The 14,583-nt window shown below is 33.9% G+C and overlaps 1 protein-coding gene across 4 annotated transcripts in view; it reads right to left on the reverse strand.

The window, feature by feature from the left end:
• Nsun6 (NOP2/Sun RNA methyltransferase 6) overlaps nucleotides 1-14,583 on the reverse strand; it is a 45,323-nt gene that overhangs the window by 25,972 nt on the left and 4,768 nt on the right. For 2 of the 4 annotated variants that reach the window (XM_026407744.2, XM_077802599.1), the window contains exons 2-3: nucleotides 2,835-2,944; nucleotides 1,297-1,450 (exon numbers count right to left, since the gene is read on the reverse strand). In XM_026407744.2, coding sequence (XP_026263529.1) covers nucleotides 1,297-1,450; nucleotides 2,835-2,944 — 264 coding nt within the window. Of the gene's footprint in view, nucleotides 1-1,296; nucleotides 1,451-2,834; nucleotides 2,945-11,971; nucleotides 12,052-14,583 lie in introns of all 4 variants that reach the window. The other 2 variants (XM_026407743.2, XM_026407741.2) reach the window with 2 other exon arrangements.

Genomic DNA, 14,583 nt, shown 5'->3' on the forward strand with positions numbered 1-14,583 from the left:
CTTTTTATAGAATAACTGCCCAAGTGTTGACACAATCCCAATATGACCTTTTCTACCTATGTCCCATTTTATGAGTGGCAGTAGAGCTGATCAGAACAGGAAGGGGCCAGGACACAGATGGCATGGTAGACAGTGATTCATAAAGACAAACAATGCAATCAAAGATAGAGACTATTAAAGGGGGGAGAGAGGGCACACAAACACTGTCAGAGAAAGTCAATAGTTTTTTTTTGTTGTTGTAATAGCTGCTTTCTACTCCTATCAATAAAGGAAACATTCAGAACACCAATCCGAAAACATTATTCAACACAGTAATAGGAACCACCACATCAAATAAAAGAATTGAGAGTATACCATTAATAATGAACTAAAATATCAATCCCCTATTACAGACTCAAAGAGAAACAGAAGACATTTGCATGATTTTCTTACTCCCAAAGCCTTTTAAGGAGAACACAATTTAGAAAGTATTGCTATCTAAATATAGGAAATTCAATAATTTGTTTCTTCAGAGGAGTTTCAATTAGTCAGAAAAACTGCTGTAACATGAAAAACACTGTTCCAGGAATCAGGGATATGGTCTAGTTCTAGATGGATAAATGCAGAGATCTTAGTATGTCCATGTCAACTTAGGAGAAATGAAGATGTCTACAGTATTTACAACAAGCTGAAAGAACTAAGTAAAATAAGAACAAACATAAATTGTTCACAGAAATATTCATGTGAATACTGATTTTCTGGTAAATTTTTTTTTATTTAAAAGACCTATTTCTGCTGGGTGTGGTTGTGCACACCTGTAATCTCACCTACTCAAGACACCAAGGCAGGAGGCTTATAAATTCATGGATTGGTAAGTTAGTGACACCCTGTCTCAAAAATAAAGGGATAGGGATATAAATTAGTGGCAGAGTGCCCCTTCATTCAATCCCTAGAATCAAAGGGAAATTTTTTTTTTGTATTAAAATCACAAACTTTTTTTCCCACAAAATTTGAATGTTAAACTGATCTAGATGAGTCATCTAATTCACTCTCTATCAAGGTAAGTACTATTCCTCAAAGATGCGAAAATTATTAAATTTCAAAGGACAAGTAAAATTTTGACAATTAGCATCTGACTGGTTGCTTAGGTAGGCTTTTTAACCTATTTACTGTTTTTACCCAAAGGTATTTTTTTTCCAAAAAATCATGGGATTATGGATTAAATAATTTTTTTCCATTTAATTTTTTTACATTGTGTACACTATTTTTAAACCACCCAAAGGATGTTTATTCCTCCCATAGCACTGAATACCATACTTCATTTCAGGTAGCCCACTGAAGATTTCTTTGCGGCTTAGTTCAGAAATCCCATTTCCAATAAATACTTTTGTTCCATCAAATTCTTTGGCTCCTTTCTTACATTTCCCTTTAATATCGGAGTACACAGAAATAACATCTCCAGCTTTCATAACTAGGAAAGGAAGAAAACCAGATTACATTAACCCATGTTCTAGGAGAATAACAATAACTTCAAGCTACAATCAGGGTCTCTAGGGACATAAACAGTGGAAATAAGCCATTTAAATTTGCTAATTATCTCAATATAATCCTTACAGAGAAATCTTTTGGCTTTAAAATATTCCCAACAATAAATCTAAATGGAGAAATTTTTCAGTGAAAACAAAAGCGTAGTCTTTAAAACATCCTTTTAGTTGGAAATGTTCAACTGAGCAAAGGAAGATATTTTCCATATAAATTATGATCCCCAAACCTCACATTCTTTAAAAGATTTCCTGTAAATCTTTGTATCTTAGCTTAATATGCAAAAGCTCTTTAAGTTTCCTTCCAAAGGAAGATTCCTCAAAAATGTATGCTAAGAGCTGGGCATGGAACACATGTCTGTAACCCCAGCAGCTTGCGAGGTTGAGGCAGGAGGATACTGAGTTGAAAGCCAGCCTCAGCAACAGCAAGTCGCTAAGCAACTCCAAGGCCCTAAGACATCGTCTCTAAATAAAATACAAAATAGTGTTGGGAATGTGGCTCAGTGATCCAGTGCTCCTGAGTTTAATCCTCGATATGAAAAACAACAACAAAAATAATATATATTAAGATTCCTCAAAACAAAATTTCTAAAAAAAAGAAATTAATTTGAAGGCCAGACAAAAACAAACATAGGCCCAATCTGGTCTGCAGGAAGTAGTCTGACAATTCTGATGTGGATCAAAATATTTACTTCCTATGCAAGATAATCAAAGCCCAGAGAAGAATAAGATTGCAATAGATTAAAACTTGTGGCTTAGTGGCAGATTGCTTGCCTTGTATGTGTGGGACACTGGGTTTGATCCTTAGTACCACATAAAAATAAATAAATAGTGCCTTGTGATTTCAAATCCAATAAGATACCAGTTAACCATGGGGTCTTAACTTAGTAAGCATATGCAATATGCTGTCAACTGAGTGAATAAATTAAGAATATCACATTTCACCTAATGTTCAGATTCCAAGTTCTACATATTACCCTCACAAATTACATGAGAGAAAACTGAGGTTTTAAGGCAACAGAGTTGAGAATACAAAACAGAATCTCACTTACACTGTCTATTAATCAGTAATGACTCCTTAAACAAATATCACCATGTAAATACTTATGTGCAGAGAAAACAATTGTCAGAAAGCTTTATGTGCATGCTTACTTTGTTAGTCCTTATCAGGTAAAATCCTCACTGGCTATGTTAAATGCTAAGCTTGAAAAATACATAACAAAGGTAAATTTGAACAACATCTCAATGAAATATACCAAATTTTCCATTTGAAAATACACATGATTTTTAGGGAACCCTGAAACTTATACTTACATTTTGAAGCTGACATGATTCCTGGAACATAGACATGAGCTCCTCTTAATACTGCATTACCACATTGGGCTCCAACGATGGCTTCATACTGCTGTCTTTTTATATTCTTTCTATGAATAGTAAAAGAAATTTAACAGTAATATTCCTCCAACGCCTACAAACATTTTCAATGTTTCAGTATGAACTCTACATAAATAACCTCTTTAGCCTCGACTTTCCTGAATAAACAAGAGAAAGCTGAATTGAAAGGAATAGAGGGTTAGTGTAAAAAAAAAAAAAAAAAAAAAACTGAGCATTTGAGAAAACAATTGAAAGAGGTCCATCTAGTGGAAGGAAGGAGAGTGGCATAAAAATCTGTTAATCACTTACTAAGCATTACTATTTTAATATTGCACTGTGATACTTTTGCTGCTTTCAAAGACTAAAACAGAAAAATATGCAAGAAATTAAAAACATTTCTAGGGCTGAGGATGTGGCTCTGTGGTACAGTACTTAACATGAGTGCAGCACTGGGATCAATCCGAAGAGAACACACAAAAGAAGAGGAAAGAGTAAGATTTCTAAAGTGGTAAATTGTTGCATGGAAAATTGTGATTTTTTTTTAATCTAGACAGATAAATCTTTTCTATACAACATTTTTTAGTTCTTTTTCAATTTCTCATATTCTTTTTTTTAAAAAAAAAGATTTTTTTTTCTTTTTTCAAAGAGTGTGAGAGGGAGGGAGGGAGGGAGGGAGAGGGGGAGAGGGGGAGAGGGGGAGAGGGAGAGAGGGAGAGAGGGAGAGAGGGAGAGAGGGAGAGAGGGAGAGAGGGAGAGAGGGAGAGAGAGAGAGAGATTTTTTTTATTTTTTAGTTATTGGCGGACACAACATCTTTGTTTGTATGTGGTGCTGAGGATCGAACCCTGGCCGCACGCATGCCAGGTGAGCGCACTACCGTTTGAGCCACATCCCCAGCCCTTCTCATATTCTTTATACCACTAAAATCTGGCATCATTTCTAATATTAGGTGAGATTTTTTCCAAAGATCAAAGGTCCTAATGTGATCAATCTTCAATAAAAATTCTGAGCAGAGTCTCTCATGAGCTTCCCTGGTTGGCAACATTTCACTCATAAATCGTGTCCCATAATCTTTCCTTGAAATCCAATTATCAAACCTCACTACACTTCTCAACTTTACACTACCTGATCCCACCTATTCACGTTGCTCAAGCACACCATGGTTTCTACTTGCCTTGCATTCTACCCATTGGCAAGTTCATTATTTCAATAATCACTTGGTTGATAATTCCAAATAGCTGAGATTATCAGGCACATGCCAGTAGTACCAGCTACTTGGGAGGCTCATATAGGAGAATCACTTGAGCCCACAAGTTTAATAGCAGCCTAGGCAACATAGCAAGGTCCAATTTTACTAAAAAAATAAAGCCACAAATTCTAACGTTCAGTCTTTCTAGACTGATATTTTGAATTACTTGCAGGTAGCTATATATAGATGTCTCAGAGTAACTTCAAACTCAGCAAGTCTCACACAATATTTTTCTCTCCTATATTCCTCAGATGACCTCAAATCTTTTTTTCTTGTACCAGGGTTTAAACCCAGGGGTGCTCTAACACCTCTCTTGCTCTAACACCCTCCAACCATGTGAGGATACAGCAAGACCTCACCAAGCACCTGCACCTTATTCTCAGATTCCCCACCCACTGGAACTGTGAGAAACTTCTGTTCTTTATAAATTACTATCCCAAAATACGTTTGAACCTCTTCTTCCTAAGCCTTGACTTTCCTTGAGTTATGGAATGCTACCTCAAGTTTTGACTTTTTTTTTTCTTTTGGGTACCAGGGATTGAGCTCAGGGACACTCCACTATTGAGACACATCTCCAGCCTTATTTTGTATTTTATTTAGGGATAGGGTCTGAATTATTTAGCACCTCACAGTTGCTGAGGCTGGCTTTGAACTCACGATCCTTCTGCTTCAGCCTCCCGAGACACTAGGAGATGTGTGTCACCATGCCCAGCTTGACTGACTTCTTGGGTCTAGCACCTGACTTCACACATACATCATCTCTTTACTTGTTACTGATGCAGTTTCCTTTTACCTTTAATTACTTTCAGAACTTTATGTCTTTGGTGTTCTACAGTTTCACTCTGAAGTACTTAGACATGCATTGTTTTACTTTTGGGTTCAGACTTGTACTTCTTAAATTTGTCTTTCATCAATTCTAGAAAATTCTTAATGCTTTCATTATAGTCTTTTCTCCATTATTTCTGTTCTTTATATCTGGGACTCATTAGAAATATAAGCTGTCTTTTCATTCCATTTACCATTAATCAATTTCAATTTCATATTTCTAATTTCTTTATCTCTGCTGCATTCTGGATCATTTCCTGAATCATCACCTAATTCAATAATTGTATCAGTTGGGTCTAAGTTTAGTTTGTGGAGTGAATTCTTAATTTTAACAATATTTCTATGAATTATTTATCAATTCTACCTTTTTGTCTTATTCTTTTGTTTTTAATCAGTTAGGAAAACTGATTTATATCCTCTACCAGAAAGTTCTGTTAGAATTTAGGGGACTCTATTTCTGTAGTCTACTGAACACACTAATTTTCACTATGATAGTCTGATTCCTAAATTATCTTTTAAGGATGAGAAAAGTGTGAGGCTTGGCTTAAAAGTGTGCCATTCTAGAATGATTTTGATTGGTTTGTGCCAAGTAGTGGAAGAATTGGCTTGGGACCCAATTTATATGTCAATTTCCCAGAATGTAGATTTCAAGACCATTTGAGTAATAAGATTTGAATTCCAAGCCTTTGTGAGGTATGGAACCATAGTGCATTATCAGAATTTTTTTTCTCTAACCTAGACCCTAACAGAGACACTCCTTGCCTCCTAATTCCTGTCTCATAATGATTGCTGGACAGATCTCAGTACCCAGTGTTAAACCCATATTAAAAATCAAAGACTCTAAATTTAAAAAACAATAAATGGCCAGATACAGTGGTGCACTATTGTAATACCAGCATCTCAGGAGGTTTCGATGGGAGGACTGCAAGTTCAAGGACAGCCTCAGTAACTTAGCTAGACCCCGTCTCAAAATTGAAAAAATGTGTTGGGTATGTAGCTCAGTGGTAAAGTATCTGTTAGATCTCCAGTACCAAAAAAACAAAAACAAAACAAAAAAACAAACAAAACATAAAAACCATGAATGACATTCTTTCTCCAAATCTCACCCCCCTAATATTACTCTAGATGCTTACTGCTTTATTTTCCCTATTACTCTCCATTCCTAATTTCTAAATACTTTACTATTACTCATCACTCGACTGCTTTATTTTCCCCATTACTCTCCATTCCTAATTCCTAAATATTTTACTTTATTACTAATCACTTGGCTATGCATTTTATGACCCATTTTATTTTTTTATTACATTCCTAGGTATATGTAGAAGAAATGTATTCAGGTTATTTCATTTACCATACTGTTGAACTAAAAACTAAAATTCCTAACTTCTCCAGCTCTGCAATTCATTTTTTTTTAAAGAAAGCTTTTTGAAATTTTGATTGTAGTCTAAGAAACACAAAATACAGGGGCTGGGGCTGGGGCTCAGTGGTAGCGCGCTTGCCTCAAATGTGTGAGGCACTGGGTTCGATTTATTTATAAATAAAATAAATGTCCATCAACAACTAAAAATTTTAAAAAACAAAACAAAAAAAACACCAAATACAACAACCCACTCCCACCTACATGGCTCCATGTGTGTGGACACACATTTTTATCATTTCATGAAACAACTCCTTTGTTATACAAATTTTAAGGACATAAATATCCATTTAATTCATAAAAAATTAACTTCACAACTCACTAATGTAAAACTATTACCAGTATTATATTTCTAAAATACAGATCTAATCGTTACTCTAACACTAATTCTTTGGCTCCTAGAGTCTATGGGGGGAAAATATTCTTAGTTAAAAATATCCTTCCTATTTCATAACCTGTCTCTCCTAACTAAAATCTGTCCTTCACCTACCTTTCTGAAAAAAATCAATTCAGCAGCCAAATCTGATCTCTTTTATCATGAACCATCAGGATTTTTATGATTTCAAATCTTTGGGTATGCTTTCTTTGTACCTAGCATACATTCATTTATCCACCTAATCTTATCAGCCTAATTTCTACTCATCTTCAAGCTCAAGTAAAATACCTGCTTAGAGAAAATCTTTACAAATTTCTATGTACTCAGTCCTTCATTACCCAATAGCACCTCACTTACACTTTCATCATGTTAATCATACATCTGACTTGTACTACAGTTGCCATTAAGCTGAACAAGTATGACCCATTTGTCTTTGTAATACTTGCACCTTACCCACAGCATAAATTTGTATAATGGAAACTTGTAATGTTAATTAATGAATTTAAGGAGAGAAAATAATGAATTCTAGAATGGATAGCTACAGAGAAAAGTTAACCTAACAAGCCTGTTTCCCTTTGAAGGGTCTGCTTTTAAGGCTGGCCTTGACTGGCATCTGCAGTTTAGATTTCAGAAGTGACCCTACTATTAACTGATAAGAATAGTTCACTGTGCCTAAAGCCATAAAAACTGGTGTTTAAGAGGAACACCAGATTTCCTTCTTCCAGTTCAGACTTTGGGTATGTACCACGCAGGGGATGTTTACATGATGATGTTTTCTGAATAGAAATTTTGGACACTGAGGAAATACAAAAGAGGAAATGCAAGAGTTGGCATAGGCCATAAAACATGTTAAAAGCTTATATTTACTGAGTAAACCAATAATAAGGTGCAATAGTACACAATAAAAACTGGAGGAAAAATAGTACAAAGACACCTAATTAAAACTATTAAGAGCTGGGGTTGTGACTATGTGGTAGAGCACCTGCCTCATAAGTGTGAAGCACTGGGTTTAATTCTCAGCACCACATAAAAATAAGTAAAATAAAGTTTTATTAACAAATAAAAAAATTATTTTAACTATTAAAATAATTAAAAATGAGGGGCCGGGGTTGTGGCTCAGCAGAACGCTCGCCTAGCATGTGTGAGGCACCACATAAAAAAATAAAATGAAATAAAGGTATGTGTCCAACTACAACTAAAAATAAATACTAAAAAATTAAAAAAACAATAATAATTAAACAATTATGGGAATGTCTCATTAAAACAAACAACAAACTACATGGCACTTTTTATCTTTGTTTTGCTTTTTCTTAAAAAAATATTTTTCTTGTGACACTTTATTTTTTAACTGCACATTTTAACAACTCTTTAAGAGAAGATGGATAAAACTGTGATATTAAATGATACTGTTATATGTCAACCAATTTCTTTTCAGAAAGACTGCCATCTTTATTGAACCAGCAGTCTTTATGCAATTACTTTGAAATTCTATTGATTACCTTATGAATTCATATAAATTAAAATTTTAAAGTGTTTATTATGGACTGACTGTGCATCCTATCCAAAATCTGCACTGAAACCCTAATCCCAATGTGATGATATTTGGAGGTGGCTTTGGGAGATAATTAGGTAAGATGGTAGAATCCCATGAATGGGATCAGTGCCTTCATAAGAGGAACCCAGACAGCTCACCGTCTTTTCACAATGTATGGATAGGACCAGAAGTCAGTCACCTACAATCCAGGAGTGGACTCTCACCAGAACCCTGTCACCCTATCTCAGATTTCTAAGCTCCAGAACTGTAAGCTGTAAACTAAAACAATACTGATATTGGTGAAAACGCAACTTTAAAAGATGGAAATCAAGCTAGCTAAAGAAGGCAAATCTGGCCTCATTTGGATCAAGAAATATGTATTCAATTATGAAAAAAGGGGAAATTTTATTCTAACCCATTTGAAATATTGTGTTGAAATTTTGTTTTAATGAAGAAGGGAGAACTAAGAAAATATAGAATTTAAAATTACAAATTCAAGTCAGGCACTGTGGTGCATGCCTGTAATCTTAGTGACTCAGGAGGTTGAGGCAGGAAAATCACAAATTTGAGGCCAGCCTCAACAACGTACGTATCAAGAGGTTCTCATTCAAATGAGTTTAAAATAAGGGGGAAAGAAAACTCTGTCTCAAAATGAAAAGGACTGGGGATGTATCTCAGTAGTACAGCACCTGTGGGGACAATCCTTAGTACCATCTCACCCCCCAAAATGTTTCAGATACAATGTTCTAAATACTCTTGTGACCTCAGTTAACTACACAATTAACTAAAGCCCCAAACAAAAAACAGTGTGAACTACAAACTTTCACAGAGAACCTACATTTTTTAATCAGCTCTGCTCACCAGGACTAGAGCTGTGCTATCACAATATCTGATGAAAGTATTTCTGAAAAAAAAAGTCAAATTAATTGTCTAGGCTTTCTCTTCACCACATTCTATATCCTTCTTTAGCAAATGGCATACTAGGATGCAACCATGTTCATTCATGAGTTACAAGTAAAAAAGATTCAGTCAACATTAAACACAGACCCTATAGTGAGTAGTACAAAAAAACCTTAATAAGCAAAAAGCACATAAATATGAATAAAGTTTCAAATGTCTATTTTTAAATAAGCTTAAAGAACATCTAAAAAGGAAGAACGGCAACAAAATACAAAAGTGAACTAGTAAAACTGAATGCAAAAAGCAAAACATATGAAATAAAAAATTAGAAGTATTGCAAACACTTACTGAATATATACAATGTATCATGAACTATTCTAAGCAATTATGTAAGCCTCAGAACAATCCTATGATTAGAAAGTATTTTTAATTTCCATTTTAGAGATAAGTAGAGATAAGGAAAGCAAAGTACGGAGGAGACAGACAACTTATGTGCTACACTATTTATGAGAGCCACTTCTAAAACCGTCCATTATTGACCAAATTATGTTGTTACACTGTGTGCATGTTCTAATATACAACAACAAATTCCACCATATGTACAACTATTATGCATCAACAAAAAGTGAAAAAAAAGTATTTAAAAAAAATTTTTAAAAATAAAACAGTCCATGACCAAAACAAGCACAGATTTTTGACCCAGGAATTCCAGGTAATATGTAGTACTCTGTGCACATGCTTAGGCAAGTCCACAAATAATCAATGCAACACTTAGCAACAGTGGAAAGCAGGAAAAAACTAAATGTCTTTCAACAGACAGTTGAAAAAATTAAGCTCAATCATAAGATGTACTATATATATAGCTATTTAAAATAATATAATGATACATAAATCACAGAAAATTATATCATGGAAAAATATTCATAATAAAGTCTTAAATAAACGGAAAAACAATTGTCAAACATTACACACAGGATTTTCTTCTTTCTAAAAATATATACAAATGAATGCAAACATGCATTCAGGTGTGCAGTTGTAAAGATAAGCTGTCTGGAAAAATATGAATTTGATGCTAAGATAATCAGAATTGGTGAGAAAGTAGATAAAAATTAAATTGTCGCTTTTTAATTTATGTATAATTCTAAGTTTGTACAATAAATTTGCCTTTTATAAAGAGGAAACCCTAATTAAGTGTTACCTATTTTAAAAAGTATTAATCTGAAGAATAAGATTATTTCAACAGAATGAGAAGTGGCAAAGTTTTGAACCTATGAACAGCAATGTTGTATCCTCATAAGGGGTGTAGTCTTAAAAGATCTATCTGTAATACTACAGTATTACAGTAGTTGACCAGTTCAAAAATCAATAAATGGCAGAAATCAGAACAGTAGTTTCCTAGTAGGGTAGCATAATCCAAGAAAATTTTCTGGGCTGATAAAAATGCTCAGTTCCTGGGTGGGGTGAGTTTTGGCTATACAGTTGAATATTTGGCAAAGCTCAAACTGTACACTGAAAATCTCACTATTTCACATATAAAAAAATCTCACCTTAAACTAATCAGATTTTGAAGTTAATCTATTTTTTAATTGTAAAAATCTATGCTTGTGGTAAAAAACAAAACAGAAGTGTTACAAGTAAAAATCTTTTATTCCTCCCCTTTCTCCCAATCCAACTTCCTCAGAGTTAAGCTACTGTTCATAGTTAACTGGTTATAACTTCCAAACTTTTTTTCATATGTAAAGAAGCATACACAAATGTGTAGCTGTCATTTTCTTAACTGCAAATAAAGTAATTATTCTAAGTACAACTATTTTGTGTATGTGTGTGTTTGGGGAAACAAACCCATGTCCTTGTGCTTGCTAGGCAAACCCTTGACCACTGAACTGTATCCCTAGCCCATTTGTTTTCAACACTTAACAGATCATTAACATCTCATCTTATTGGTACATAAAATTCTTCTACCTTAAAAGACATATAATATTCTATTGCATGGATAAACCAATAATTAACCATTCTTCTACTGACCACTAAATTACTTTAAAGCTTTAACAAAAAAAATCTTTATTTTTTACCATAATAGTGACTTTAAAATTCTTCTTGGAGTCTGTATAGTAGCACGCAGCCATCATTCCAGAGACTGGGGAGGCTGAGGCAGGAAGATTGAAGTTTGTGGCCAGCCTCAGCAACTTAGCAAAATCTTCTATCAAAATAAAAAATGAAAAAGGACTGGGGATGTAGCTCAGTTGTATGGCACTCCTGGGTTCAATTCCAGGACCAAACAAAGAAAAAAATGGTCCTTAGGTAAAGAATTCTGAAAGCCTGTTTTTCAATATATGTCTCCCAAATATATAAATGAATTAACCAATGCCTGGTACACAGTAAGTTAACATAATTGTGAATTGTGGATAAAATTTTATAAACACATCAGTTCTAAAAGCAAAAAAAAAAAAATAGTATTTTGGTGCAGTTCAAAAACCAGTTTAATTCACCACTGGAATCTCATAATAAATAAAAGAAATAAAGCTTCTCAGAAAGTGGAAAAAATTTAAAAATTAATCATTGCACACAAAAAAAAGTTAAGGTGTTTTATTACCAAGGTCCTACCACCCATTCCTAGTCTTCTTTAGTGTTTCCCATGACAAAGTTTACATTTATCAATTTATAAATTCCTGTTTATCTATGGAGAAACTTCACATTATCACCAAAGAGTAAAAAACAATCCTGTGATAAATCTTTATTTAGAAAAAAATATAATTTGAAAATGAAACAGTCACAAACCTAGGTCCAATAACAGGAATAAGTAAGACATCCTGAAGGTCTGGATGTTGAAGAACAGGAACAATTAATCCATTAAGCTGCTGTTTAAAACAAACACAAAATTATAAAGAAATCAATATAAAGCTTGATTTGGGGCACTTCCATTTTGTTCCATGGGATATGGGGGGGGCACCTCAAAATAACATTTTCTTTAAAATTCTGATGTATTCTGACTTTTTTAGGGGGAAGGTAGATATCGGGGATTAAAGTTAAGAGTACTCTACTATTGAGCTAGATAAACACAGCCCTTTTTATTTTTAGGACTTTTTTTTTTTTTTTTTTTTTTTTTAGTTTTCGGAGGACACAACATCTTTATTTGTTATGTGGTGCTGAGGATCTAACCCAGTGCCGCACACATGCCAGGCGAGCGCGCTACCGCTTGAGCCACATCCCCAGCCCTAACTTGACTTCTTTTGTAAGACTGAATTTTGCTTACTGTTACACTTCACAAACACAAACTATAAGCTGGTCATAGTGATGCATGCCTATCATCCCAACTACTCAGGAGCCTAAGGGGAGGATTATATGCTCCAGACCAGCTGAGGCAACTCTCAAAATAAAAAATAATCAATTCTAGTACTTAAAAAAATTAAAAATAATAAAAAAGAACTGGGATGTAGTTCAGTGATTGAGCACCAAAGTTCAAACTCCAGTACCAAAAATAAATGAACACAAACCACGTTTACCTTTCATGACTTACTTTGAATACATACCTCTAATATAGAATTAAATGTAGTCACTTAAAAGTTTCTGAATAGGATATTAAATATTGAAATTAATATACAATATTAACACCAGAAGCCATGTCAATTTTAATGAAGGAAACAAATGCTTTTGGCAGTTCAGAATTTTCAGTATCCTCTATATTTGGTTGGTTAGACTGGAAATAAGCACAAAACCAGCACTACAGGTGGTGGATGGAATCAGCTCACATAGGCCCACAGTGTGTGTCCTTCCCAAATTCCACAGCCACACTGGTAGCTTGAAACTGACCATTGTGGGAGTATTTAAACCACCAATAAGGTTATATTTCCCAGAAAATTGCCTGTTAAATATGTAGCAGCATACCACTGTTGCAGGCAGATGACTTGTCACTCCATGCAGAATGAAGAGCGAATGGAACAATGGATTGGATAACAGGACTATGTACAGTATTACAGGAAAATATGCAAATATTGAGAACAAGTCTATGCCAGGTAGGCTAGAAATTAACAACTCAACTTCACATACTATATGAAAGAGCAATAACAATAATACTTGCTATGTAGTGTTCTAGCTAGAAAACACTTGTAAAATCAACTTATTTCTAACTAGATAAATGTAAACATGTTACATATTTTAGAAATGAAAGTTTCTAAAATTTCTAATATTTCTACCAAGTCAGTATCTCCCTTGACTTCTGCATTTTCCAAAGGATGTTTTTGACTGTAACCACATCTAACAATGAGTAATCTGATGGATAAACTCCTTTTCTCTCTCCCTGTTGGGTATCAACTAAACAGATCTGAGAAGATAATAAATTGTGTCATTTCTTTTTGTTTTATAAATACTATTTGCTTTATAGTATAGAAATAATTTATATAGAGATCAACCCTTCCCAAATCAAAGGTTTTCTTCTTTCCTTTTCTATCAGAAACTTGTTAAGAGGATACAAAAACAAAACTTTCATAAAATCATACATGTGACTAACTATCAAAGCAACACACAAAAAAAAACAAGCATATGATCTGCTTTTACAGTCCTAGGAAGTATAATTTACATATCAGAAACTCACCCATTTTAAATATAGAATAACTTGCAGTAAATTTAATGATTTTTTTTAGTAAATTTTTAAAAAATGTGCAATCAGCATTCCAATCCAATTCTAGATAATTTACACCACCCCACAAAATCCCTCATGACGATCCTGTTCCCATTCTCATAACACTAATCTTTCTTTATAAATTTGCCTTTTCTGAGCCAGGCCTGGTGGCACAGGCCCGTAATCCCAGTAACTAAGGAGTATTGCAAGTTCAAAGCCAGTCTCGGTAATTTAGCAAGGCCCTGTCTCAAAAAAAAAAAAAAAAAAAAAAAAAAAAAAGCTGGGTATGTGGCTCAGTGGTTAAGTGCTCCTGAATTAAATCCCTAGTACAAAAATAGATAAATAAAATTGCCTTTTCTGGAAATTTCATATAGAGTAATATTATGTCTCATTTTTATCAATAGTGTTTTGATGTTAATCCACTTTATTGCATTGATTAATTATGGGTACTGTAGAACAATATTCCATGGTATGAATATTTTACATTTGTACATCACTAGTTGATAAACATTTGGATTTATTCCCTTTTGACTCGTGAATAATGCCACAATGAATAGCCACGTTCAAGAATATGTATGGCCATGTTTTTACTTCTTTTGGGGAAGATTCATAGGAATGGAATTGCTGGGCTACACAGTAAATTTGTATTAAAGATATTACCAAAACTGTTTTCCAAAGAGATTACACCATTTTATATTACCAGCTGTAATTTACAAAAGCAACCAATTTCCTCACAACTCTATCAGCTATATGAAATTTAAAAATTTTGAAT

The sequence above is a fragment of the Urocitellus parryii genome, chromosome 9 (genome assembly GCF_045843805.1).
Source record: "Urocitellus parryii isolate mUroPar1 chromosome 9, mUroPar1.hap1, whole genome shotgun sequence".
Classification (NCBI taxonomy): Eukaryota; Metazoa; Chordata; class Mammalia; order Rodentia; family Sciuridae; genus Urocitellus; species Urocitellus parryii.